The sequence below is a fragment of the Ambystoma mexicanum genome, chromosome 1p (genome assembly GCF_040938575.1).
Source record: "Ambystoma mexicanum isolate Mex_15411 chromosome 1p, UKY_AmexF1_1, whole genome shotgun sequence".
Classification (NCBI taxonomy): domain Eukaryota; kingdom Metazoa; phylum Chordata; class Amphibia; order Caudata; family Ambystomatidae; genus Ambystoma; species Ambystoma mexicanum.
The window spans coordinates 1,299,543,070-1,299,570,902 of NC_090921.1; the positions used below are offsets into that span (position 1 = coordinate 1,299,543,070).

At 46.8% G+C, this 27,833-nt stretch overlaps 1 protein-coding gene across 2 annotated transcripts in view; it reads left to right on the forward strand.

Moving 5' to 3' along the window:
- LOC138453200 (kinesin-like protein KIF18B) overlaps positions 1-27,833 on the forward strand; it is a 430,482-nt gene that overhangs the window by 277,060 nt on the left and 125,589 nt on the right. For both annotated transcript variants that reach the window (XM_069605828.1, XM_069605836.1), the window contains exons 11-12: positions 4,228-4,352; positions 6,333-6,673. In XM_069605828.1, the coding sequence (XP_069461929.1) occupies positions 4,228-4,352; positions 6,333-6,673 (466 nt within the window). The remainder of the gene's footprint in view (positions 1-4,227; positions 4,353-6,332; positions 6,674-27,833) is intronic.

Genomic DNA, 27,833 nt, shown 5'->3' on the forward strand with positions numbered 1-27,833 from the left:
TAAGAGACAATTGGACTTAATTTTGCCACTGGGCTCACGACAAGTCTGGACCCCCTCACCTTCTCCCTGAGCGATGTTCTGGCCTTTTCCACACATCTGGCTTGTTCCAGGGTTTAGATCAATCGATGCCTGCTGCATCTATCTGGCGGCAATTGGGGCCTACAAGAATTCCCCAGAGCACATATTTTTTTCAGCAGCCAACCTGGCAGTTAAAGCCCACATCAAGGGGTTGTCCATCCTCATTCCTCCGGCACATAGGCTGCATCCAATCTGGGACCTTAACGTGGTTCTTGCTGCCTTGCAGCGCAAGCCCTTAGAGCCGATGCCTCGTGGACATCCGGCTGGTGACACTGAAGACAGTGTTATTGGTGGTGCTCACTTCTGCGCGCCGGGTCATCAAGCTGCAGGCTTGGTCATCATGCTAGCCCTTCACTACGTTTCATAACAAGGTCATCTTGCGCACTCATCCAAACTTCCTGCCCAAGGTGGTCTCTCCATTCCATTTGAACCGGGAAATCTTCCTGCCGGTGTTCTTTCGGAACCCGCAGTCGGAGGCCGAAAGCGTTTTACATTCCTTGGAGCTCAAGAGAGTCCTCAAGTTCTATCTCTCTCAGATAAAATCCTTCAGGAAGTCTGAGGCGTTTTGTAACCTTTGCGGGCATGTCTCCTGGCACCGAGGCTTGCAGATCTTCTATAGCCCATTGGATTGGCTAGGACATCTCGCAGGCGTATACGGCTATGGGCAAACCGGTTCCTGCAGGGATTTACGCCCATGCGGTCGGGGCTAAGGCTACGGCCTTCGCGTTTCAGACATATGCTTCTTGGGATGTCATCAGTAGGGCGGCTACTTGGACCACTGTCTGCGTTCTGTAAGCACTATTGCCTGGTTACCAGCTCCAGGAAGGATGCAGAATTCGGTCAGGCGGTTCTGAAGAACCTTTTTGCTTCGTCTTGGGTATGAGGCAGGTTGTCACAGCTCCACCCTATGGTCTTGTTCGGTGGAATCGCCTACAAGGATTGAGGAAAGGGGACGGGACCTAGGAGTAATTAAAGTTACTCATCGTAGTGACCAGAGTACTCCGTCCCCTTTCCACCATACCTCCCGCCCACCTTCCCCCGATTGTATGCCATGGGCGAAAATATTCAGCATAGCCAGGCATTAAAGCGTCCAATGTGTTAAAAGGGGACTGAGGTGAGGAGCCGTCTGACGGAGGTGGTGCTTGTATGAGATTGCGTGCAGCTAGATCGATTTTCTTGGGGGTATAGCTGCATGCTAAAGATTGTTGAAATGTTCATGGAGGTGTATAATTATGTGTTCAGCTGGGCCGAATGAATCGAAGGATATAGCTGAATTCAATGTTTGTTGGTGCTGAGGAGAGAGCCGGCGTATTGGTTAGTGCGAGTATCTACAGTTGAAAGAGGTCCCCTGTTCCCGATTACCTTCAGTGCCTGCCGAGGTAACCATTTCTCCCTATTTTAGAGGTTTGGTGCTTTAGTTCTCCCAGAAACTTTCTCAGTCTAATGTGGTGTTAGTTCTGTTACCAAGCCTGGCCGTATCTTTCCCAGCTTTCCAGGATCATCAGTGTTGAGTTGGCCGAGTCCAAACCTTCACTGGGCTAAACGATTGCAGGTCTATGGTCATCCCTGTCTCGAATTGCGCGTCTGCAATTGCTTATCGGTTAACATCTTCTCTGTGTGCAGTTACATCTAATTCTGCTCTTTTGGAATTACGGGTACATCCTAGATACGAGGACTGGCACGCGGTGAACCTGCAGGTCCAGCATCAAACCAGACCGTGTGCCTGTCTGACATTATTATGTGCAGCAGAAGTTTTAAATGTTCCTGGTCTAGGGTGTGGTTTGAGTATTGATAACGGACAACAGTACATCGTTGTCACTGGCAGGAGCTTGCCATGCCAAATTCCTCACCTGATAGTGTAGTACCTTGATGGAGAAACCAAGCCAGTCCATTTGCAATGCTAGAGCATAAGTTTTAATGGGACAATTTTTCCAGCTCCCCTGTATTTGTTTACAGCGAGTGGTTGGGTATACCCATCCTAGTTTATGGTTTGAGTTGTGAATTACACTGCATCATTGTCCCTTGCGAGAGGGGAACGTGCTGGAGATCTCAACTGATCGGAGAGCGTAGTGCATACCCGGTAAAGACTAAGAGCAGACCCAATTATAGCTTCAGAACCTAAGTGATACTAGGGCCTGGGTGTTGGAGTCATGGGCATTAATTTCCAGACGAGTAAAGGTACGCATCACCTGATCAGAGAGCACAGTGCATAACCGTTGGAAGACGAGATCAAGCCCAATCATAGCATTTGAGCATAAATTCTATTGGGCCGTGGGTTTGGAGTACTGGGCATTAATTTCCAAACATGTTTAGGGTAAACCTAATCAGCGCGTTGGCGCATGAGGACAACTATGCATTAATTTCCGAACATGTAAGGGGCCAACAGGTTCATAGCGTTTAACTTAATTCTTTACTAGCAACCAGGTTCCATGTCCCGGTCCTTCTTACCTGCCCATATTGATGGGTTCCAAGCCTTGTCTTGGCGTGGGTGGTTGGTCAAGAGGGGTGGTTTCATGGGGGCGAGGGCCAAAACGGTCCTTTGCACCATTTATGGGCAAGAGCCAGGTTTTGAGTGCTTTCTGGAATGCCATATAGTCCTGGATGTGTCGAATGAGGGGAGGCACTGAGTTCCACAATGTTGGTGCCTGTGTCCCTTTGATGCTGGCTGAATTGGAGGGAGGGACCACTAGGAGGAGGGCAGTGCTTGACCTTAGAGTGTGGGTTGGGTGGTAAGGCATAATCTTTTCTTGTAGGTATTTGGGGCCAACAAATTACTCGTGTGCTTTTGGAAGACTTTTTTTTAATATTATTTATCAAATAATATTTTTAAAGTCTTCCAAAAGCACATGAGTACTTTGTTAGCTCTGGTTCCCCCACTTCTAACCTGTCTGCCCAAGTGGAAAGCACCGCTCGGTGAGTGATGCACAGTACTTTGAAGGTGGCTCTTTGTCCGTTTGTGATCCAGTGTAGGGTGCAGAGAGCAGTTGGAATGTAATTCCTTCGTCTGAACGCAAGCTGCAATCTGGCAGCCAAGTTTTGGACTCTTCTGAGTTTTAGTTGTTAGACTGGTGCACCGAGGTAAAAGGAGTTCGCATAGTCAAGTCTGGACATGATGATGGACATAATTGCTGCCACTCTATTGGGGTAAGTGAGGTAAGGGAAGAAGATTTACAGAAGCCTAAGGTGGAAGTGGCAGGTTTTGGATACATGGTTTATTTGGTGTGATAGAGTTGGGTCAGAGTCCATTGTGCAGCCATGGTTTTTGACACTGGTGGAGGGGCTGGCACAGGGGGAGTGCCAAGGGAGGGTGGCCAGGGAGACGGTTGCTGCAATAGTGCTGTTTTGCCACTCACCATGATCTCTGTTTACCCTGGATTCAGAAGGAGATGGTTACTAGTCACCCAGAAGTCAATGTCTAAGACATACCTCTATGTCAGGGTGAGGATCTGAGGTCGATTTGAGAATACTTGGGATGATTTCTCATTGGCGTAGTTATAGCAGGTGAGGTTGAGAGCGGATGAGCCCTGCCAGAGGGGTCATGTAAAGGTTGAAGAGAGGGAGGTGCCTTGGGGTACTCCAGTGCTCACAGGGCGTGTGGTGGAGAGGATAGAGCTACAATGGGGAATTTGCTGTCTGTTAGTGAGAAATTAAGTTATCTAATTGAGTGCCGAATCTCGGATTCCTAGGAAATTGTCAAGGAGGATTGTGTGGTTAACCGTGTCCAATGCTGCAGAGAGGCCAAGACGAATAAGTGCTGCGCATCCTTCTGAGTCTGCAGTAACATTGAGGTCATCCCAGATAGAGATCGGTGTGGTTTCTGTTCCGTGGCGAGGATGCAAACCTGATTGCTCGGGGTCTAGGAGGTTGTTGGTTTCCACGAAACAGTTGAGATGGGAGCATGCAGTTCGGTCGATGAGCTTTGCCAAGGATCGGGTGTTGGTAATGGGCCTGTAGTTGATTGATTGGTTGGAGAGCGTCGAGGGGTTTGTCATGCAGACCAATTTGAACAGGGAAAGTAAATAGTTTGATATATGTGTAGGCTGAGGGCATACCAGTCTCAGTGCTGTGTTTTTAATAAAACATTTATTAAATATTTCTTTCCTTCGAAATCTCCAATATATTTTTCCCACTTCCCTTCTTGGATTGTAGGACCCACAACCGAACTCAGAATATCGCCGCAGGCTGAGACCTCGGAACGCGAGCCAACGCCGTAAGGACCTGCTTGAGGGGCAAGTCACAGAGCACGAGACGCAGTACATTGACCGAATGGAGAGGTAAGCAGGTCTTTTATGAATTGGAAAATAGGGACTATATTGGGTTGCTTGGTATGAGGAAGATTTTGACCTTCTAAGGAGAGGCGTTGCTTCAGGGATGTACTAGCACAACAAACGGTCCCAAGCTCAAAAAGAATGTCCTTGATTCACAAATTATTTGAGTTTTCTTAAGAAAATGTTATTAGCTGGAGGCCAGTTCTTTGAGAGAGGGTATAGAAAATCAGGTATTTTATAGCACATTTGACCAGTCACATTGGTTAAAATTACTGTCCACACTGTCCAGGCTGGGTAGAATGCATAAGCACGATATTTTAATATTTGTTTTAAAAGATGTATTTATTGGCTTTCAAACCACTACATGCGATTCATGAATGTAATATGATTCCAACACAGCAATGTCAAAAGGGTAAGTGAATGAATGAATATTTTACAAAAATCCAGCAACTCCTAAACCGAATATAAAATAACTTTCCTTTTATCCACCTTTACTAAGCATGGTATTTAATTCTGAAATATCCCTTAGGGATGGGAACAATACTAGTTATTGCTAGCTGAGCCCCTGGCACATGTTGAGATTTTCTAACGCCTTTCATAGTGGAATATTCATGAAGGAACCCCCACCATGTGTCACCTATTAATATAGCCTAGGTCTGCTTTGATTGACAGCAGTGGGTTGTGAATTCTGTCTCTTTCTTCTGAGGTAGGCCACAGTGTGGGTGGAAAGAAATGCATGCATTCGTTGAAAGCTGCCTTTCCTGTCTTTTTCTCTTTTCCGGGTGAGTCAAGAATCAGTCTTTTCCTTTTTATTAGGGTATTGCCACACCATGTTTATATTCTTTGTTGGAGAATTGGCTTCGGGAAGCCATGTGCCATTCAGTATCGACCTGTTGGGATGTGATCATGCTGGATTGGGTATTGCAGAATAATACTCAGTAATGTGCGGTGTCTGTAACATCTTTCGGTTCTTGTTCCGAGAGCATGACTTGTGCTTGCAAGGAATCTGGCTCCCACAGGGGTCGCAGCACCCACGTTCTTTCTCCACAATACCCGCCCAGTCTTAGTCCTTCAATGTGATGAGTGGTGGGGCAAGGCGCCAGAGAAACTCTGGGAAAGTAACCCAGATCCCTGGAAATAACATGGGAGGTTAGCCCAGCTACGATGGGGCTGGCTCTGGAAACTGGGCTATCTCTGTGGCCTGCTAGCACCACTGGGCTGTCTAGAGTGGCTTTGCTGCATGAAGTGATTCCCAGACCACTTTCTTGAGGGTTTTGTGAGGAAGTTTCACTAAGCTGTGGGCGAATGCTAGGTTGTGCATTCAGCTTCATTCTCCATACAATGGAGTAAGACGAGCCTGAGAATAAAATGGCAAGTTTGTGCTGGGAAAAACAGTAGATGGCTTTTACTGATAATGTATTTTGTCTAGGTATCTTGGGTGTTTATTGCTTTTAAGTATGTAATATTATCTTGCTTCAAAATTAGCTGTTTAACAAAATATATATCAATATAATATAATATATATATATATATATATCTATATCTATCTCAAGTTATTATTTGAAAGGCTCTCTTTTGAACTCCAGGAAAAGGAACGTTAAGTGTTGGTTTTGTGTTTTAATACTGTGGAGCAAAGGGGGCCAATCATACTTTTTTTTCCTGAGTCTAGCACTTATTCTGGACTTGTTAGGGGGCTAAGGGTACCTCCATTCCTGGTTGTGATGCAAGGAAGTACTGTTTTCTCACATCATTGGGGTTTTGTATTTTCATGGTGGTCCAGGCCTCATCAGAGTTTTGCTTGTTGATGCCAAGAGACTTTGTCAGATGATCGCTTCCCAGCACTGATGGATGTAAGGATTAAATGAGCAACTGGCAAAACGTGATTACATTTTGATTTATTGACACATTATGTTAAATGGGCTCTTTCAGCAGTGCAGTATCATTTTCTGACCCATGCTTTCAACGCCTCTGTTTCTTCTGATTCAGGCTGGTCATTGCTTTATTGCGATTGGTCCGGACCCAGCAGAGCGCACTGGTGGCTGCTGACCTGCAGACGCCAGAGATGAAGGCTGAGTTTGAGGAGCTGGAGAAATTGGTGTGCAGGGAGAAAGGTGCAATGTGGGGGGTCGCAGCAGCAGGGCAACACACCAAGCAGACGCCCCCCTTGCTGCAGCAGCCGCCCACAAAAAGAAAACTGCGCCTGCAGCAGCCTACAAGGAAGAGGCGGCGGTCCCTGGTGCAATCTGTCAAAAAGGATGAGGAGGATTCATTGACCATGGCTGTGGAGACTGTGCCGCTTATAAGCACTCACCTGCCTTTGGATAGAGGTAAGCCTGGTGTAAATGCAGGGGAGCAATGATGCTGGAAGGCCCAACAAAGCACAGAACCTGTCTGGTGTGCTGGCTACAAAAACGACAGACGTTTTGAGGGGCAACTCCACTTCCCTGCACAGTAAACCTTCTCAGCCACTGGTGTTCTCCTCCTACCGGTTTCTGTACTCTTCCCATCCTCAGGGAGGCAGTCTTAACTTGCTTCTCACAGCAAGTGCAGGTGTTAACAATCAGTGATGATTCTGCTGCAAGGACTTCTGGTAGCTGTAGTCATCAGGTTTGCAAGGAACAAGCTCACACCCAGTCCCACCCACACCATATATTTATAATCTCTCCAAAACAAGTTGATAGCTTAATTAGACTAACAGTCTTTATTTTACATATTTCCGAGCTTTTATCGAATTCTCTTCCACAGGCAGAGATGGAATGAAACTATTGGAAAAACCTGATATACTGATATATATATATCCATTTGATATGATAGTCCATTTGAGCCAAGTCACACATTCCACAACACCACCTAGTAGCCATCGCTGGAAGTTCACTTACAGTTCTGAGCCACAAGACCAAGTCACTGTGGGTATGCAAATTAGCACAAATGCAAACCTTTTTCTCCAGGATATTGCCTTTGTCTACTTTATACATAGCTTAATCATCCCAAGACAGACATTTGCAAGGCTGCCAGGACAACTACATACCTGGTTTCACCCTTATAAGGGATCATCAGTGCCGTATAGTCGTGACAGCCTTGTGGTTGGAGCGTTTGCCCGAGTTTTCACAACACCAAAAAAGTTATGGTGGGTTTAAAAAGGTTTGAAAAAAAAACTTTCACCTGAAATGTGAAAGTAGCATAGTGCATTTGAGCCGAGTCACACATACCGCTACGCCACCCAGTAGCCATCACTGGAAGTTCACCTCCAGTTCTGAGCCACAACAGCAAAGCTTTGTGGGTATATTATAGGGCCCGCATTAGCGGCCGTGTAGTTATGGTTAAGTTGCTAAACTCCTAAGAAGAGCACTTTTCTGGTGACTTCGCTCCCCCTGGAGGAATCGTCACCAAACTTTGCAAAAGAGGTATATGGCTGACTCTGAATTTTTTAACAAAGTTTGGTGAGGTTTCGTGCAGGGGGGGGGCAAAGTTATAAGGAGGTCCCCATTTTTTTTTTTTTTTCCATAGACTGAATGGGGAAAAACTTTGCGCACGACTACAGGCCGAACGGCTAGATGGATTTTCACCAAATTTGCTGCAGGGGCGGGAGCTTGGGTCAGAAAGTGTGCTTTTGTGTGTTTGGTGGAAATCCGACCAGTACTTTTGTTGTAAAGAACTGAAATGTACATCCCAAAAAATGAGTGATCTCTGGGTCGGCTCTGCTGGCCCATTTCACTGTTCGCTCCGCAAACTGAAGTCTCAGTGGCCTGCAGTACGCCGTGATGTCGGACGCAGCCGGTGGTTGGCTAGAGGGAAGCATGCTGTGTGTCAAAGTTTCTGGGAAACGCCGCCTTGGTGTATCGGAGGATAGTTTTTTGATGTGTGTGGCAAGGCAAGAAGCTATTGTGTGCATGGTTGGGCCTCTTGCACATAGCAGTGTGAGCACTAAAATGACTCCTATCTGGCTTCGCTCCGGCATCCCATTTCCCTGTTCGCTGCACGGTCAAAAGTTTGATTGCACTGCAGTGTATGGTGACGGGCTGTGTGTCAAGTGTTCCATGATGGCGGCATGTTGTATCGGAGGACAATGCGGTGGCGAATGGGCCTGAAAAAGATAGAGTATGGCATCTGGTGGTGGGAAGAAGGGATGGAAAGGGTGCGGGAGTGAGAAGTGATTCATGGGATATATCTCATTAGAAGATGACAGTGGTGTGCCAGCGGTATCCGTGCATACCCCGCCAATGCGCGGTTACCTCAACAGGCAACAATCTTGCGTGGTCATTGTAGGCAGCCTTTGTTATGGCACATTTGCAGAAGGGGAGTGCATTCCACGAGACATGAGGATTTAAACATAGCGTGCACTATGGTGTGATGTGTGTGTTAAGTCCGTAGCCCCTTCGATGCATGGCTGCAGCCCTTGCACAGAAAAGTATGTCCACTGGTTGAAAAGATGTGTCGAGTGGTTGGAAATTGACGCCTCATTGTCGCTTTGTGTGTGTGGTTTGGCTGCATTGCACACATTGTTGGTTGCATGGGTGTGGTGATTGGTAGAACAACCTACAGTTGTCGGTGTATGGGTGGAGACATCCAAAAATTCTCAAAGGACCTGATTGATGAAAAACTGAAAAGCTTCCGGAACATTACAGAGACCAAATGGCATACTCTGATATTCAAACAAACCATAGCGAGTCCTAAATGCAGTCTTCCACTTGTCACCCTCACAAACCCTCACTAGATCATAAGCACCTCTTAAATCTAATTTTGTGAATATCTTCGCTCCCTGGATCCTATCAAGCATGTCTGAAATGAACGGCAAGGGATACCTATTCTTAATAGTGATGTTATTTAACGCTCTATAATCGATGCATGTCCTCAAAGTTTTGTCCATTTTGGGCACGAAAAATAATGGCGAGGCTGCAGATGACTGTGACTGTTGAATAAAGCCCATGGTGACATTTTCCTCTAAATATTCTTTCAAATGCTCATTCTCCTTTTCAGTCAGAGCATAAATTCGACCACATGGAATTGGAGCTCCATCCTCTAGATCGATTTTACAATCAAATGGGCGACGAGGAGGCAATTCACCTGCTTCCTGCTTATCAAACACATCCCGGAACTCTTGATAACATTCTGGTAAAACTCCCGCCACAGCAACTATATGTTCCTTAACAATCCCTGCAGCCAAACGCCCTCCTTGAACCTCAGACACCTCTTCCTGTCCCCATTCCTGTATCAACATTGAACATTGCTCCTTACAGAATTCAGACCTGAATTCCACTGTTCTTTTTCCCCCAATCAATCAAGGGATTGTGTAAAGTAAGCCATTGCATTCCTAGAATCAACTGCAGTTGTGGTGCATCAATTAACTCAAAGGCTATATCCTCGCCCTTGGCTATATGCTCCTACCCGATCCTCATCCTTAAAACTCCTGTCATTATGCGATTAACCCCGATGTCAGTTGTGTACCATCCACCGCCCTCACTTGCTCTGGAACTCCCTTCTTAACTAGAAGCACTCACAATTTATTAGCCAAAGTAAGGTCCATAAAATTCCCTGTTGCTCCCGAATCAATCGCACATGGACCCCCACACCTCGCCTTACCTTCCCAAATCAAGGATACATTAGGAGTGATATGTGGCACCGCAGTCTAGGTGGTATTTTCCACCAACTGACCCCTTCCGGCAAATGGTGGAAAGCATCTTGGTGTGCGAGGACATCTCCCCACGAAGCGAGTCCCATCTCCGCAGTACAAACATAATTTATCCTTACGCCTCCTGTCGTTCGCTTCCTTGGACCAGGGTCCCCTAACATGACTTTCACTCCCAGGACCTCTAACTTCCTTCACAATCTGATCCACCTTAGGACGTTCATTCCTACTCCATACTCTGCCCTCAGATACATTTCTCCTCTTTTTCTGACCTCCGTTCTGCCAGTCCAACGTTTAACTGGACAACCAAAGAAATTAAATCTTCACTAGCCATTGGTCTCTCTACTACAGTAGCCAAGGCGTCCTTCAATTCCTCTCTTAACCCTCTGTAGAATAGGAATGCTCTCTTCTCCTCAGGCCACCCATTCTCCTGCACTAAAGCCCGGAACTAATTTATATAACCCCCCAGCTCCCTATTCCCTTGGCGTAATGCCAATAACACCCCGTCAACACTCTGGGATGATGTTCTCCTATCATATATTTTACTCAAGTCACACTTCTCTGTCCAACTCTGTAACTCGGTTGCTCCCCTTTCCACCAAAGGAACCGACCAAGCTGCCGCCTCCCCAGTCGGGTATGAAATCAAGACTACTTTGGAGGTTCCTGTGGAAAAAGACTCTGGCCTGCACAAAAAGTGTAACTCACACTGTATTAAACGAGATTTAATCTTCCTAAAATCTCCACCATATTTCTATGGAGGTGCCAATGGGGTGGAAGCTAAAGATATTCCAGGATACAAATTAACTCTTTTGCTCTCCTCAGATGCACGCCTCTGCCAACCAACTCCTCCCTCCGGATACAACACAGTTGGATCAGGGTCACTATCACTAAATGACTCTTTTCTCATCTTGGAAGAACCTGGAACCTCGGATCTGTGCACAAAATTGCTTAATTCCTCCATTTTAACACCCAACGATAGTCTCCTTCCTGGCAACCTTTAAATCCTTCATCTCCAGCAACATCTTCCCCAAGACTCCCAAATACAACTCTGACTTGGGGTTAAATACGTGGGCTTTTCATTCTGTCAGGTCCAGTCTTCCTGCAGGAGTGATGCTGGCCCACCAGACCCCCTAAGTCTTCCTGCCCAACAGTCTCAGTACAGGTATAACTACAAAGCTGGCAAACCCAAGGGGAAGTGGAGAAAATCAAACACAGATCTTCTTTGGCACCTTCAGATGCCCTTTTGGACTGGACTGGATGGCTCTGTGTCTGTGAATACCTGCTGTCTATGCTTTTTAGGTTATAGGCTTGTATTATTTTTTTCTGCTGCTGAGTGCTTAGTCTTTTATCATGGTCTTAATGGGAATTTCCAAAGTGCTGATGTCCCACTTAGTCTTGTGGATTGACTTGTCTTTACTTGTATTATTTCTTGTCTGCTCGCTGCCTCCTTTGAAGTTCACAATCAATTGCTAATAAAGTACAGCTGCGTGCGTGGCTTTTCACCGCTACGAGTTCAACTGCATGTAATTGTCCCAAACACTTGCTCCACTGCACACGCTGAAACAGAAAACTAACCTGCTGTTCCGCTCCCTCTGCTCTGGTGCGGATCTGAGAGTCTATGCTGGCAAAACAAGAAATTCCTCACGTTATCTCCTCTTCATGGCGACGCAGCGTTGATTCAATTTAACACCCTTTTCTCTTTGCCGGCTTGCCGCAACCCAGAAACTGTAGTGACTTCGGATTTGAATTTCTTCCTTAGAAAACGACATGGCCCTTCGCGCACGGCACGTTCGTAATGTTACTAGGTGCTTTCCTCTAATGCAGACCTACAAGGTTCACCCTGAAGATATATATATATATATATATATATATATATGGTTTTCTAACTGTTAATATTCACCTAGGTTAGTGCTTGTATTTAGTCACGCGACCATCTCCGACCACGGGCGTGGTTAATTTATTAATACGTGGACAGAGGCTTAACTAGAAACTCTTCACACGAGCGTGCGCACATACGAGACGCCAGCTGACTGTCACTAGCTCACAACCTTATCTTTTCAGTATCTACAAGTTGCGTGTTCAAAAGCCAATCACGTTAAAGCAATTGTTCCTTTACTTTTTCACAGAGTTCAGAATTCAAATCAATTTGAAAGACTCAAATAGTTTAATCTGTGAAAGAACTTAGCTTTCTTCATCTGCATTTAGCGCTCCTTGAAGTTGCACTTGCTTAGCTTCTCTGTAGATTACTGTAGTTTCTCCAAAGACTCTTCTTCTGTAACTTGCTTCTCAAGGGAATTTTTTATAACTTATTTACAGAACTAAAGAAACTGCGTCCTGTCCCTTGGGGAACTAGAATGAAAGGCAGTTTAGAACTCCCTGAAGAATTCTAAACTACCTCACCACCAGGCACATCCAATCACTGCTGTGGAGCCAAGATTCCATCTTGCCCTGGGGAAACAAAGACTTCCTGGAAGCCACATTAAGGAAAAACTTCACATTCCAGATCAGTAACTACCAGCAACTAAATGCATACCCAAATGCTAACTAAAAGGTAGTACTTATCACCACTCCTACAACTCCAGTAGTCAGTGTTTAAATAATGTACTCCAGTGTGGAACCCTAAATGAACCTTTAAAGTGTGCCTTGTAATATGGGAACTTGCCCAAGCCCCATGGGACCTTGACATTAGTTTGTGGAAGATCTGTTCCAGTATGCGGTCGAAAAAGGCTTTCATTGTGATTTTGATTTGGAGACAGTGTATGCTTTGTGGTGGTGTGGCGATGTGTGCAATTTCGGCGGTCTACTTGCTGAATGTCGACGAGGGGCCACTTTCGCAACTTTGTATGCTATGGTCGTGCACTATGGAGCATTGCATGTCGGTTCTATGGCTTGTTCCCGTGTGTACCATCAACTCAAGAAGTTGATGAAATCAGTGAAGCACATTTTTCCCACTGCCAAGGTGCTTTTCTCATGTATACCACCACGACTAGTGTGGGACTATTCCAATGATAGTTGTCGCCAGCCAGAAGTCGAAAGGGGTTTAATTAACCGAAGAATGTGTGACTTCTTAAGTGCTGCTGGGAAGTTCTCCTGTGACGACAACATTGGTTCTCGTAATATATACACCTTTTCAAAGCTAATGGAATTTCTTTGTTGGACAGTGGCAATAATATTTTGTTTTCCAATATACAGGCTGCACTGAAGACCCTACTGTAAGCATGTGAGCTAAACTACAAAACACAAAAATACTTATAAAAATCACAAAAAAAATGGTGTTTCTAAGGAAGCAATTTTAAAACCTGTTTTTTAAAAAGCACACTTTTCAGAGCCGCCACTACTAACGAGGTCCCCTACCCTGGTTGCAATTTATTTCCCCACTCCCGCGTGCGCACACCTGGAAAACTCTGCGGACATTGTGAGAGTTGCAGGGTTGCACGTGTGACATACGCCCCTTTTGCAGATGGTGGCCATAGAATTGAGCCTGTGGAGGACACGGGACTGGTCAATAAGGTTTCTGGGTGTGGATTGCACGCACAGACTGTGGTACACGGTGTATTTGTCAAGCGAAATGCAGAGGGTGCGCTTATGGGTGGGTGTGTGCACGAGCCACAGCGTATGCTTTGTGGGGGAGTTCTAAATACATTGATTGACAGTGAATGGAAAACAGAGTGTAGTGGGAGCTCATTGTGGATTGTATCATGTGGATTTGTACTTGTATGGAGTACCTACAATGAAGTGATTGATTTTGGTTTGTCTGTGTGAGACTTTGGTGACGCACAGAGGGAAAATTGCACTACATGTAACACGATTGAGCTCTTGAAAATGCAGTGCAACACGTAAAACAATCTTTCAACAGCGAGTAGTTTTGACCCGATTCGACTGTAGTGTTTTCCACAGTAGCACAGCTCCTTTTATGTGATACCTGCAGTTAAATGTTATCTCCAACTCTATCACCCACAGGCGAACCCTTGACACTTTCTGGCGCAATGCTCAGTGTAGAGACAGTGTGTCTGTTTCACGGGTCATGGAAAGGTAAGCGGCACATCAATCAAACTATTGTGACATTTAGCACGCCCACCATACACTCGAGGTTGCTGTTCCTTGTTTTCTAGTGGGCCTCAGGCAGGCATGGTGCAGCGACAAAGTGGTAGGTTTGCAGAGCAACCCATAAAGTCGTGAGGAGTACTTGAAATGCGGTAGCCTACCGTATCAATTCGTAGGGCTGGCAACAGGGGCGCTCTTACCAGCACACAGAGGATGCCCTAAGCATGCACATAGTTGAACAACGGATAGACGTGCGCTCCCACATGTAATTAAAAGTGCTTTAGAACATGCAGCCAGTACTGCAGTCCTACAGATACCTGCATTGTGATTGCACATACGCCGGACAGGTGGAGTCTGCATAGGAAACCTCCACATTACTTACCTGCAGCTATCTTGGCTAGTAATGTGCGCCAAAGATTCAGCATGCTATGTTAACACAAAAAGCAACACTACTCAGTCTCGCCAAAACACTTAACATGCACACCTTTCATTTGTACGATAAACCAACACTATTAGGCAAGAGAAGGGGTAGCACAAATGGATAGATACACTGGGGCATTTGCCCTTTCCACAAGTTCGTGAGCAGGGCAGACAAGCCATCGGTGACAAAACGTTCTTAATGAGACGTTATGGTTTAGGTGCGGTACCAAAAACAGATCACCTTTACAGAAAACATGCTAAAGCAACGTTCCGGTTACAGTGCCCTACTAAAAACATATGAAATTCACTAACAAAAAGCATTATTAAAGGGATGTTACGGTTAAGTTGCGCTACTAAAAACGTATCCCCTTTACTGAAAACTATGCTACAGGAAGGTTCTGCTCACAGTGCCCTACTAAAAACCTATCAAAATCGCTGGAAAAAGTTGGTAAAGGGACGTTCTGCTTCCTTTGCCCTAACCACCTACCGAATTCAGTGTAAAAACTTTAGTTACAGGGACGTTACAGTTCCTTTGCACTAACCAATCTATAGTATGGTTACCAGTAAAACCGAAAACCCCCAGAAATTTGCCAGTTATGGTAAGCTAAGCAACCATAACTCTCGCCAGCACTGTGCTCCAAGACTAACACCCATGACATCAAAGATGACATCACGAAAGTGTCATTGATGACATCGCTGATGACATCACATGTGCATTTACTTTTCATGAAAAGCCTGCACAAGGGATTCTCAATGTAATGTTGCCAGAAAACTATCAAAGGTAATTCGGAGAACTATCATGTGGATTGCTATAAACACCATTGCAGTACAGAGTTATTTCCAGTGTCCAAGGCAACTTATGCAGAAATGTAGGCATTGCCTGCAGCATGCACCATAGAGGATAAATATTTTCATTTTTGCCACGTTGGATAGTAAAATGATGAATGCTTTTGTCACATTTTTGCATAATGTGACACATGTAATAAGTAGCTACGAACGCCTCACTTACAACATATCTGTACTGCTAGACACAAACCATAAAGAGACCACAGCACACACAAATGCTCCCATACACGGAAAGCAAAGTTGGCTAAAAAGCAAGAGTACTATCAGAAAGTGTCTTAACCTACCTTGTTATCTTTATACACACCAATGATTGCTCTGTTGCAGGCCTGCTTCTTCCCTTATGTATCGGTATGACGTGCTGTGACTGAACCCTTAGGAAAGCAGTGTAAGAACATATGAGAAGGATGAAGTCTGCAAACTTATTACCTTTTCTATGTTTCGTTTCTGACTCTCAGTGAAGAAAACCACCTGCCCTACATATGTTGGTGAACAAAAAAAGAGGGAGCCAGACATGTGATGTCAATGACATTTGTGATGTCATCTTTGATGTCATGGGTGTTAGTCTTAGCAGAGCACAGTGCTGGTGCGAGTTATAGTTGCTTAGCTTACGATAACTGGTTAATTTCTGGGGGTTTCGGTTTTACTGGTAACCATACTATAGATCGGTTGTGGTTAGTGCAAAGTAACTGTAACGTCCCTGTAACAAAGGTTTTTGCACTGAATTCGGTAGGTGGTTGTTAGGGCAACGGAAGCATAATGTCCTTTTACCAATGTTTTTCCAGTGATTTTGATAGGTTTTTAGTAGGCCACTGTGAGCCGAACCTTCCTGTAGCATAGTTTTTTCAGTAAAGGGGATACGTTTTTAGTAGCGCAACCTAACCATAACGTCTCATTAATAATGTTTTTTGTTAGTGGGCTTGTGGATCTGCTTAGAATTGCATGCTTTGCATAGGCCAGCATCTAGTGATAAGTGCAGAGTGTTGCATGATTTGTTTTCGAAGTTCAAAAAGGGACGTCGACTGGGCATGTCTGTAATACTATCCCTAGTGTGACATCCATTGTACCCCATGGGCCTTCACGTGTCGAGGTACCTCTAATTATTTTCTTTTTCCGCCATAGCGGTGAGTTGCATGCTGCAGAGTTTGTGGCTTATAGCCTTTATTATAACATTTCAGTGTTGTTGCTCAATTACTTTGATGATTAACATTGTGACAGACTTCTCAACAGCGTTTTTAACAAAGAAGCTCGACTTCTCAACAGCGTTTTTAACAAAGAAGCTCTTCAACATCCGTCCAGGCGACTGTCATCTGCTTCAACCTACTCCAGGCTGCGGCTTATAGAGTAGGGATAGAGGGAATTATATATTATTTTATTATTTTGTATTATTTTTGAGGCTTGTGGCTCTTCTTAGATCACATGTTCTGCATAGATCACATGTTCTGCATAGTCAGACATCTAGTGGTAGTCACAGATTATTACAAGATTTGTTTTCGAAACTCAAACGGTCGTCGACAGGGCATGTTAGTAATACTATCCCTAGTGTGACGTGTACTGTACCCATGGTCCTTCACACGTCGAGGTCCCTCGGATTGTTTTTCTCTGCCATCGCGGTCGGCCACAATTTGCAGAGTTCCTTCCAGGCTGATGCCTTTGATGAATTAAACGTGTATTCGTAGACTTCTCTTTCTTTCTTTATTGTCCGCCTTTGCCACAGCGTCATCCAACTGCTGGACGGCCTTTGACGAACAACTCCTTTGTGAATGACTTGACTGAATCGATGACCAGATGCAGCCTTCACATGCCTCTTCGGGCTTCGGCACTTAGTCAGGAGAGAGGGGGGAGGTCTTTCATACTGACTTCTTTTAGAGAATGCACATTCAGCCACCCCTTTCCCTTTTCCTCACCCAACTGCCCTTTCTATCTCTAATGGACAAAACACCAATTCAATTTTGACCGAACTGCCATACAAATTTCCCTTGGAAAGACACGCACTGAGTGTGCAATTACTGTCTTCATAGGGATCACCCCAAAAAGCTTTGCAAATCCTGCAAACCGTTCCACCCGAAAACTCAAAGATCGTCGCACAAAGCTTTGGGCCGTCCACGCAATGCATGCCGAAGCCTCCACCGATGTGATGGAAGACTCCAGCAAGGGCAGTATCGGTGTCCCTAGTGAGGCCGAAGGCGACCAGTGTTCGTCTCAACCCGGTGTGCGAGCCCCCGACTCCATCACAGAGCCGCCGACCTGCTTATTGGAGAAGACACCCAGCTGCCATAGTGCACCCACGTCCAAGAACATTAAGCACATAAGTCATGGACGACACTCGACTAAATCAACGAGCGCCGAGGCCCACGCTGTGTCTGCGTAAAAAGCCTCTATGTCTACCCTGTCGTCTGGACCGTCGCTTACTTTCGCCTCACGACAGGCCTCCAAAACTGGCATCCAAAGTCGATTCAGACACCAGGCACAAAAAGGCCCTCCTTTCTTGAGCCGAAAAACAGGTGGCGAAAGGGTCATCAGCGTCCCCTAAACTTATGCCGAAAATGCAGGAACTAATTAAAAGACACGTCCTGCTACCCTCTTAAAAACAGTCACAGAAAAAGTCGAGTTCCTCTCCGCCTTTGTCCTCCAAAAGCACTCCGGTTACGGCTTCTTCCTTCCCCTGTAGACACACTCTCAGGGGCTATGCATCACAAGGACCAGGCACACCCCCAAGGCACCTTTACCATATCAGGCTTCCTACTTTCATGTGACTATACCCCTTGAACAATTTAACAGAATTATAGAGAGGATGTCATGCTTGATTGACTTAATATACAAGCATCCAGAAGAACCAACGTCCCTTTGAGATACTTCACAGCCAGGGGATTCAAAACAGCAACCCCCTGCCAAAACACCTCGGCTGGACCAACTGCTTAGCACTTCTGCCTTAGGCCTCCACCTACCAAGACCCCTCTGAGGGCATGTATTGGGTGGATCACTCTGCTCGCAAGGGACCTATACAGTCAGGACCAATACTATGACGACGACATCGAAGTCATCCAGTTGCCTGACCACCAAGACCAGCCTGTTGCAGATTCTCCCATCGACAATCAACTACAATACAATGAGCTGCTACTGAAGGTTGCCCAACGCTTTAGTATTGACACCCAAAAGGCACAAGTAGACAAGTCTTTGTGGAGGACATTCTGGGAGACAGAGTCTGCCACTCAGATTATCCCACTGTTAATCTGTACAAAGGCAAATGCAGGCCTCCCTACTTGCGCTTAACCTCACAAGGGCGATTAACCCCAGAATCGAGAAATTATTCAGGCCAGCACTCACAGACCCCCCTCTATGTTAGGGGCCAGCTAAAACCTGATTCACTAGTAGTCACCACTACCAGAAAGAGGACTGGCACTCCTCTGGCATTGGCTGAAGCCCCGCCAGACAAAGAAAGCAGGAAAATCTACACTTTCGGAAGAAAAGTTGCCTCCTCAGCGGCATACCAAGCTAGAATCGCAAATACTACACTCCTGGCTAGTTATGGCTGCCACAAGTGGGATGACGTGGAACACCTGGTTGAAGCGGTTCCAGAACCACTAAATTGTTTAGCACTATTGCAGATGCCAAGCAGGTATCAAACTGAATTCTCAAAAATAATCTTGATGCCGCAGACCATGCAGGCCGCATCAGCACAGAAGGCATGCTCATCAAGTGCCACTACTGGCTCAGACAGTCAGATTGTCAGCTAGAGACTCAGGCCACTCTCCTTAACATGCCAGTGGAACCTAATGTACTTTTCAGGAAGGCTGTCTTAAGACTCCCTCAAGAGCGCGAAGGAGGAGTATGACACTCTTAACTCCCTTGGCCAGTTAACAAACCAGGCCCATGTACAACGGGGCTCCTCAAACTCCAGAAGGTTTCAGGGTCCGGGTTCACAATGCTCTTCTGGATTTACTCAGGGCGGACAGTCTTCAACCTGGGGCCCATCGCAAGGACAATCTTCCTCTTCTGGCTTTCAAAGAGGGAATAAAAGATCTAGAGAAAGAGGCAGCACCCCAATCAATGATGCACCGCTGCAGGTCTCCTCCCATGCCACTCCAGTAGGAGGTCGAATTTCAGACTTCAACCATACATGGAAGGGGATAATGTCAGACAAGTGGGTGTTGTCTACCATGGCAGGCGGATATTGCATCGAGCTGTTACAAAAGCCACTCAACCACCTGCCAAAACAAAGGAAAATGATGCCGGAAGAGCTGCGCATACTGTTAGAATAAGTAAAGACACTGCTGAAAAAGGGCGCCATAGAGATCGTCCCAGCAAACCAGGTAACAAGGGTATTTATTCAACGTACTTCCTTGTGCCAAAGAAAGACCTTTCCATGTGCCCAGTACTATATCTGCGCCCTGCGAACAAATGTCAAGCTCCAAGGTTTCGCATGACCACGCTTCAAGATGTAATCCCCCTCTTAAAACGGGGGGACTACATTAGCAGCATTGGATATGAAGGATGCATACTTTCATATTTCAGTGCCCCCTGGGCACAGGAAATATCTGCGATTCAAGATAGCAGGAGGTCACTACCAGTTCAAGGTACTCCTCAGTGCCAAGAGTATTCACAAAGGTGCTCACAGTAGTGGCAGCACACCTGCGCAGAGAGTCAATCCCTGTATACCCTTATCTGGATGACTGGCTAATCACTGGGGAATCTCCTCAAATTTGCAAACAAAAGACAATAGACCACCTTTTCAATTTGGCCTTCTCCATCAATGACAAGAAACTAAGTCTAGTCCCCAGCCAAATAAAACAATTTCTGGGAGTAATTTTAAAGACAAAAGAGGAGCTGGCTTTCCTGTCAAACGAGAGAGTACAAAACATGCTGTTGCAAGTACCTCACTACAAGGCCGGTTGTCGGATAACTGTACGCAAAGCAATGTGCTTGCTTGGGATGATGGTCTTATGCATTCACTTGATCCACACGTGCGCCTGCGAATACGCCCAATACAAGAATGGTTAGCAAAACAATGGTCTCAGGCAAGCGGTCCGTGGGACGATCTATTAGTTGTTTTGCTACCCTGGTACAGCCTCTTCGCTGGTGGTCCAGGAACAACCTGCTAAAAGGAAAACCCTTCTGCGTTCCACCAGCACAAGCGATCCTAACTACAGCGCCTCACTCGCCGGATGGGGTGCTCACGTGCTACAGCCCAAAGAAACATCAACTTCCCGGAACTTTTGCCAGTTCTCAAAGCTCTTAAATCCTTTCAGCAACATCTTTCAGGTCAATTAGTGCAAGTCCTTACAGACAGCACACTGCCATGTTCTACATAAACAAGTAGGGAGGCACACAAACTAAGTCTGTCTAAGCTATCCCCAAAAATATGGAAGTGGGCACTCAAGCGGAACATGTTCCTAACCTCTCAACACGACACCCTAAGCCCCTACCATATTAACACAATTGGCTACTCGACACAGATATCCTATATGGAATATTCTCCCGAATGGGTCATCCCCCATTATTCTTGTTCGCCACAAGCCTAAACGCACAATGCCCAGACTTCGTGTCCAGGTTTCACCAATCAGGGTCCAAGGGGAATGCCCTGTGGATGAACTGGTCAGGGAAATTTGCCTACGTATTGCTGATCATTACACACACCTGACTTCCATCCCACTTCCCCACACGGATAAAAGGCAGAGCACGAAAGCACACAAGGACGCAGCAGTTCCAAGAGGACAGTTTATAACAAGGTGAAAGACTGCGAGACCTAAGAGGAGTGCAAGGAGGGCAGTGCCCTTGACCTTTTCACCAAAAGACTGTAACTTTTTAATGAGCCTTTGAGAATAGGAAACGCAAGACCTGGAATTAAAGCTGAAGAATCCTGCATTGTGTGTCGGGGGACCCAAGGTTTTACCGCATCGATAAGTCAGGGAGAATAGCTGCGGTGCTGTCCTTGGCTCCTACAACAAAGTAACACCAGTGAAGTCAGCACAGCCAGTGCGTTGGGGAGACTACCAGCCCAGGCTGTGTCTAAATCAAGGTTGCAAGCAGCAACATTGTATAAAGGAAATTGAAGAGAACAGTGCATGAAGTATATGTAGAAAGTGATGCAAATATAATTAAAGTGGCAGATGAGTGACTGAATTTTGAAGCTAAAGATTCGATACTGTAAACTGAGTGGTCCAACACCACGTGGGTGTTCATTCAAAAATCTGTTGGGTATCCAACCGAACGATGATAAAGGTTTGAGGAAAAACTGTAAAATAGAAGCGGTCCTGCGACGACTCAAGCCAAACCCTGTGCACATTCGAAAGTCTTCGATACTTGATGTAATATTGAACTTGGTCCAATCCCAGCTGAGGGAGACTAATTGTGTGGAAAAGGATCAAAGCCTGGCTGAGGGGGATCCAGGGTGAACCGTGAGTCACCCAAAAAGAATATCCTGCGAACACTGTGGAAAAGGAATCTGAGCCCTAATGAGGGGGATCCGAAGGGACCAAACATGTACTAAAGAGATCTGAGCCTGACTGAGGGGGATCCGGGTGAATAGTGAATCACCTAAAGTTAATAAGTGTGAAAATCACAAGAGGGAAAGAACTGTCATTCTTTGGTTTGGTTTTATCAGGCCCTCTATATGAAGTCTTTGAGAAGTAAAGAGACTTGCGTACAGAAGATCTTGATGCTAATGATCGAACTGTATCCTCTTGCTAAGGAAGCCAGAGACTGTGCTGCGCTTGAGTGAACTGCCTAGTCCAGTGCTCAAAACGTGGGGAAGGCAGGCCAAGGGAGGCCAACGGCCTGAACATCCTGACATATAATTTTGAGCACTTCTTTCTTTTTCATAACATTATTCCGCACACTATTTGTATTTGTATTCAGGGGTAAGGATTGGCAATAGGTTTCTCCCATCTGTAGATTTAGACCGATTTAGACGCTTTAGATTTAGCGTTTATCATATCCTTTTTGAAGTTCATTAAACACCCCTGAACTGTGGTCAATTGTGTCTGTTTTACTGTTGATACCATGCCTTCCTTACACAACCCAGTCAAGCTCCTGTGACCGTACAATATGCTAACACAAAACAAAGGGGCATCTCTCCATCCTCAGACTTAAACTATGACCTTGGCAGCCTGGCTACTGTAGTCATAGAATTCGGCCACTTAAATCTTTCATAAAGGTGTATGGATATCCTAATGGATGCACAGAAACCCAACACCAGACACTGCTATTTTAACAAGTGGAAGAGATTTGTGATATGGTGTAGGTCACAAACCTTACACCCAATTGAATGTTCACCAGCTAACATTCTACTTGACATGCTTTACCTACTAGACTCCGGCCTAGTATTCAACTCCATCAAAGTACACCTGGCGGGTTTGTCAGCTTATACCACCTGTCATTAAAGCATGCATGGAAGGGGTAAAGCAACTATACCCCCCCCATTTCTAACCTTCCACCGGGTTGGGATCTTAATACCATGATCTTCAAACTCATGGGTCTGCCTTTTGATCCTATGCACAAAGCCAGCCTAAACCACTTGATTTGCAAAACTGCATTCCTAGTAGCCATCACCTCTATAAAGAGAGTCAGAGAGCTGCAAGCTTTTTCCGTACAAGACCCTTTCTTCACAATCCACAAAGACCAGGTTGTTCTCAGAACACATCCTAGGTTTCCACCCGAGTTCATTTCAAAGCTCCATGTTTATCGATCCATACAACTTCCTACATTCCTTGATGTACGGAGGACGGTCTTGTACTATGTGACCAAAACTAAACCCCTAAGGAAAACAGACCAGCTCTTTTTCCATAGCACATGTGCGAGAGGGTGGTCACATATCAAAAAACACCATCTCCAAATGGATAGTCAAGTGCATACAGCTCTGCTACTCCCTATCCAGAAATTGTTTTACCTTTCACTCCAAGGGCTCGCTCTACCAGAGGTACCGGAGCTACCTTAGCCTTCATTTCAAACGTCCCTCTAGACTCCAATTGCAAAGCAGCTACTTGGAGTGCCATTCATACTTTCACAGAGCATTATTGCATTGACACACACTCTAAGGCAGATTCACAGGTGGGGCAAGCGGTTCTAAAACCTCTATTTACTGCTGTACCTTCTCACATCCCACCTCCTTCTCCAGATACTGCTCGTTAATATATGCAGAGTATTTGATCTAAGCATATTCACAAACCTCAGAAGGGATACATTACTCACCGTAATCATATTTCGAGGGGATTGGGTCCTCCAACGTATTCCGTATCTATGATCGGTTATCACCACAGCTGTGCTGCTTTGGAACATTTTCGGCGTCCTGCGTCGATGACGTCGATACGCTGTCCTCGAGGGCCTCCGTCGAGCCAATGTTATAAGTAGGACGCACGACGCCCATAGCCTCAGTTCCGTTTTTTCCGCGAATGTGTTCGCTTCGGAGATCTCGGTGCGCCTCAGTTCTTCCGAGTTCTATTCGTTCAGTTCTTCGAACCTGTTTGTTTGTGAAGATTTCCATGATGTCTTCATCTTCTTCTACCCTGCGACCGGGTTTCAAGAAGTGTCGGGACTGCGGTTCCACAATGTCGTTGACGGACCTGCACGATATCTGCCTCTGGTGCCTTGGTGAGGACCACGCCATGGACGATTGTGACGAGTGCTAGTCGTTAACATCGAAGTCCTTGCGGGAGCGTAAGAAGAAGCTTTCTGTCGGTAAGGTGGCCAAGCCCCGGTAGCCACTGGGCTTTCGATTGACGATTCGAGGCGTGACTCTCTGCATCGTCGGCGTAAGTCCAGTGGGTCGCGGTCCCAGAGTGGGTCCTGCCATTCCTCTGCCTCTTCGAGGCACTCCCGGAAGCGCCGTTACCGGTCGCCTTCCCCGTCCTCGTCTGAGAACTCCGCCCGTCGGCGGGTTGCTTGTCCCAACAAGTATTCCACTCCTGCAGAAAGGAATTCATTTCGTATGGAGATGATGCTGATTTTTCAGTCACAGGGTTCCGTTCCGTCTGCACCGTCAAAAGACACCGGCAGGGAACGTGCTAGAGACACTGTTCGCATGCCTTCAGGCTCGAGCGGTCATCGCGATCTCTGGGAACCTTTGAGGTCCCGGTCGGACAAGGTGGATCGCTCTAGCCATGCCTGCTCCAGGTTCCGGTCCTCGACGCCCTTGAGACCGTTGGAGCCTGTGAGGTCCTCGAAGAAGACATCGACGCCTTTGGCGCCGAGACTGTCGAAGGACTCTCTCTCGAGGCTCCGCCTCCGAGGAAGCCATCAATGCCATCGGCGCCGAGGCTGTCGAAGGACACGCTCAGGGCTCTGCCCTCGATGCTTGTGTCGAAGCCATCGGCTCAACGCTGATTCCGTCGACGCCTTTCGAGGAGGCTTTATCGGAGGTGCCCAGGAGACCAGTGGAAACTCAGAGAAAGGCCCTGCAGAAGTCAGTAAGGCTTGTATTCGAGCCTTTTTCTGTGCCCTCATCCAGGGATTTATTCCAGCCTCTGGATTACATTTCTGAGGTGGATGAAGTGTTTGATGAAGTTATGGTTCCTGAAGAGGTTCCTGACGAACTCATGTCTGGTCATAGCCAGCTAGAAGACCTGCGTCAGTCCTTGCACGACGCCAGTGGTCTGGACGCCTCTCCGGAGGTTGAGTTCAGTAGGCCTGAGCCTGGCACGCACGCCGAGTCCTCGTACCGGCGCCTTATGTCGAGGGTGACGGAATACTTGGGGTGATCTGTGCCACCAGTGGATTTTCTGCAGGATGACCTGACGGATATCCTTGACCAAAGTCCTCCAACTGACCTGGTACTGCCATTCCATATGGCCCTCTAAAGAAGGGTGGCAGCGGCTTGGACTGCTCCGGAGAGTCTCCCGGCAGTGAGCAAGTTTTTGCCGAATAAATACCATCCAGCCAGTAGCGACCCCAGCTACTTGACTACGCACCCCACTCTAGAGAGTTTGGTGGTGCAGGAGGCTACGGCCCCGGCAAAACAGGCATTGTACCCTACCATCCCTCTTGATAGGGGCGACAAACGTTTTGATGACTGGGCGAAGAAAGTGTTTTCTTCAGGGGGTATGGATTTACAGGCAGTCAACTCCGTGTGCGCCTTAGCACGTTTCACTCATAGTCTGTGGAATTGTCTCTCTTTGGCGGCTGAACACATTCCCGAAGGGGAGGAACAGGATGGCTTTCTTGCTCTTGTTCAGGATGGCAAGGATGCCATGTGTGAATCCGTTCAGTCTGGTCTGGACATGGCAGCGAACACTGTAATGCGCAGATTTGCGTGGTTGCGGAAGTCGGGGTTTGCTCCTGTTGTACAAAGCCGGCTTCTCAACATGCCCTTTGATGGTGAACATCTTTTTGGCAGCAAGGCTGACGAGAGCCTTGAGAGGTTGCAGACCTCCAAAGCTGCAGCAAAGTCGTTGAGCGCTGCAGTTCACCAACCTCCGCCTTTTCGTCCTAGGGGATAGCGATGGAGGGGAGGTTCCTTTCGATATTACTCATCCTTTGGTAGATCGAGAGGAGCTGCAAGTCAAAGGGGCCACCGTAGGAGTACCAGAGGTGGAAAACAAGGTACTCGACGTGCTAAGGCCGCTCAGGCAGTTGCCTCTTTACCCTCAGAAATGCCGCAGCCGCTTCAGCTCAGTCATGAGGCCATGTCCCATGGTTCGCCGGTTGGGGGAAGGCTGGCGCAGCATCTTGTAGAATGGCATGCAATTACTTCAGATGTGTGGGTTCTGGAGATCATAGCCCACAGCTACTGTCTTCCTTTCCGGCAGAGGGAATCTCTGTTTGAAGAGTCCGGATCCGCTCCTTGCGCAGGAAATCAAATCCCTGCTGGAGAAAGGCGCCATAGAACTGGTGCCTGTAGCGGAGAGGAACAAGGGATGGTATTTCCCATATTTTTTGATTTCGAAGAAAGATGGAGGATTGAGACCCATCATGGACTTGTGTGGTTTGAAAAGTTCAAGATGGTTACTCTCTCTCAAATCCTCCAGGCCCTTCAACTTCAGGACTGGTTGGTGTCTCTCGACCTCAAGGACGCTTACTTTCATGTGCCGATCCATCCCAAGCACAAGCACTACCTGAGGTTTGCGGTTGGCGGCTCGCACTTTGTTTTGGGTCCTGCCGTTCGGATTGACCTCCACCCCGAGGGTTTTCATCAAGCTCATGGTGGTGGTGGCAGTGTATTTCAGGAAAGGGGGGATTCACGCCTACCCCTACCTGGACGATTGGTTGATCAGGGCACGCTCTCCCGAGCAAGTCCTGGATCATCTGTCAGTCACCTGCTACTCCCTTCACGAGCTGGGCTTCTCCCTCAACGTAAAGAAGTCCAACTTGGTGCCAACTCAGCGGCTCCAGTACATCGGAGCAGTGCTCGACACGTCCCTTGGGCAGTGTTTCCCTCCCCAGGTGAGGGCTCTTCACATTCAGCAGATGGTGCACAAGTTTCAACATGCCCAGACTCTCCCGGCGTTTGAGTTCTTGAGGTTGCTCGGCCTCATGGCATCCTGCATTCTTCTGGTGCCAGAGGCCAGGTTGCGGATGAGATCTCTGCAATGGGCCCTCAAGATGCAGTGGTCACAGTCCATTGACAGGATGTCGGACCCCGTTCAGGTGCCGCCCTCAGTCGCCTAGGTTGAGGTATAAGGATTGGGACCTCCCTGAAGACGTGATGGAGGTGTTGCTAACAGCCAGACGGCCTGCAACAAAGTCCCTGTACCGTTGCCGTTGGAGAAAGTTCTGCGACTGGTGCAGGGTTAACAATGTGGATCCTTTTTCGTGTGACATTCCTGTGGTTCTGTCTTTTTTGCTTTCTTTAGCCCACAAGGGCCTGCAAGTGGATACCAAAAAAGGTTACCTGGCGGCGCTGTCCATATTTAAGCGCTCGTCTGAAGAGTGTTCTTATTTCAAAATTCCTTTAATTTCTCAGTTTCTGAAAGGGCTCACTAATGTGTTTCCACCGTCGCCTTTCCAGGTGCCCGGTTGGGATTTGAACCTTGTTCTAAAATTCCTAATGGGTGCTCCATTTGAGCCTTTACATTCTTGTCCTTTGAGACTGTCAACCCTTAAAACTGTATTTTTAGTTGCGGTTACTTCCGCTCGCAGAGTGAGTGAGTTGCAGGCACTTTCTGTTAAGCCACCCTTCACAGTGTTTCATAAGGACAGGGTTGTCCTTAGTGTTCGTCCTTCCTTTCTTCCGAAAGTGGTGTCGGAATTTCATTTAAGCCAGCAGGTCATTCTTCCGACATTTTATCCTCCTCCGCATCCTGGTAAGGAAGAGGAGAGGCTCCATAGGTTGGATCCTAGGAGAGCTTTAAGTTTCTACATTTCACGCATGTCCTGGGTCAGAGTGGACGATCAGCTCTTTATAGGTTACGCTGGAAGGCGGTCGGGACTAGCTGTTACTAAGCAGACTTTGTCTAGATGGATTATCTTGGCAATTTCTGAATGTTACCGCTTGGTGGGTAAGGACCCTCCGGTAGGCTTACGGGCCCATTCCACTAGGGGTATGGCTGCCTCTACTGCCCTGCAGAGGGGTGTTCCTATTCGTAACATCTGTGAAGCTGCCACTTGGGCTTCAGGCCATA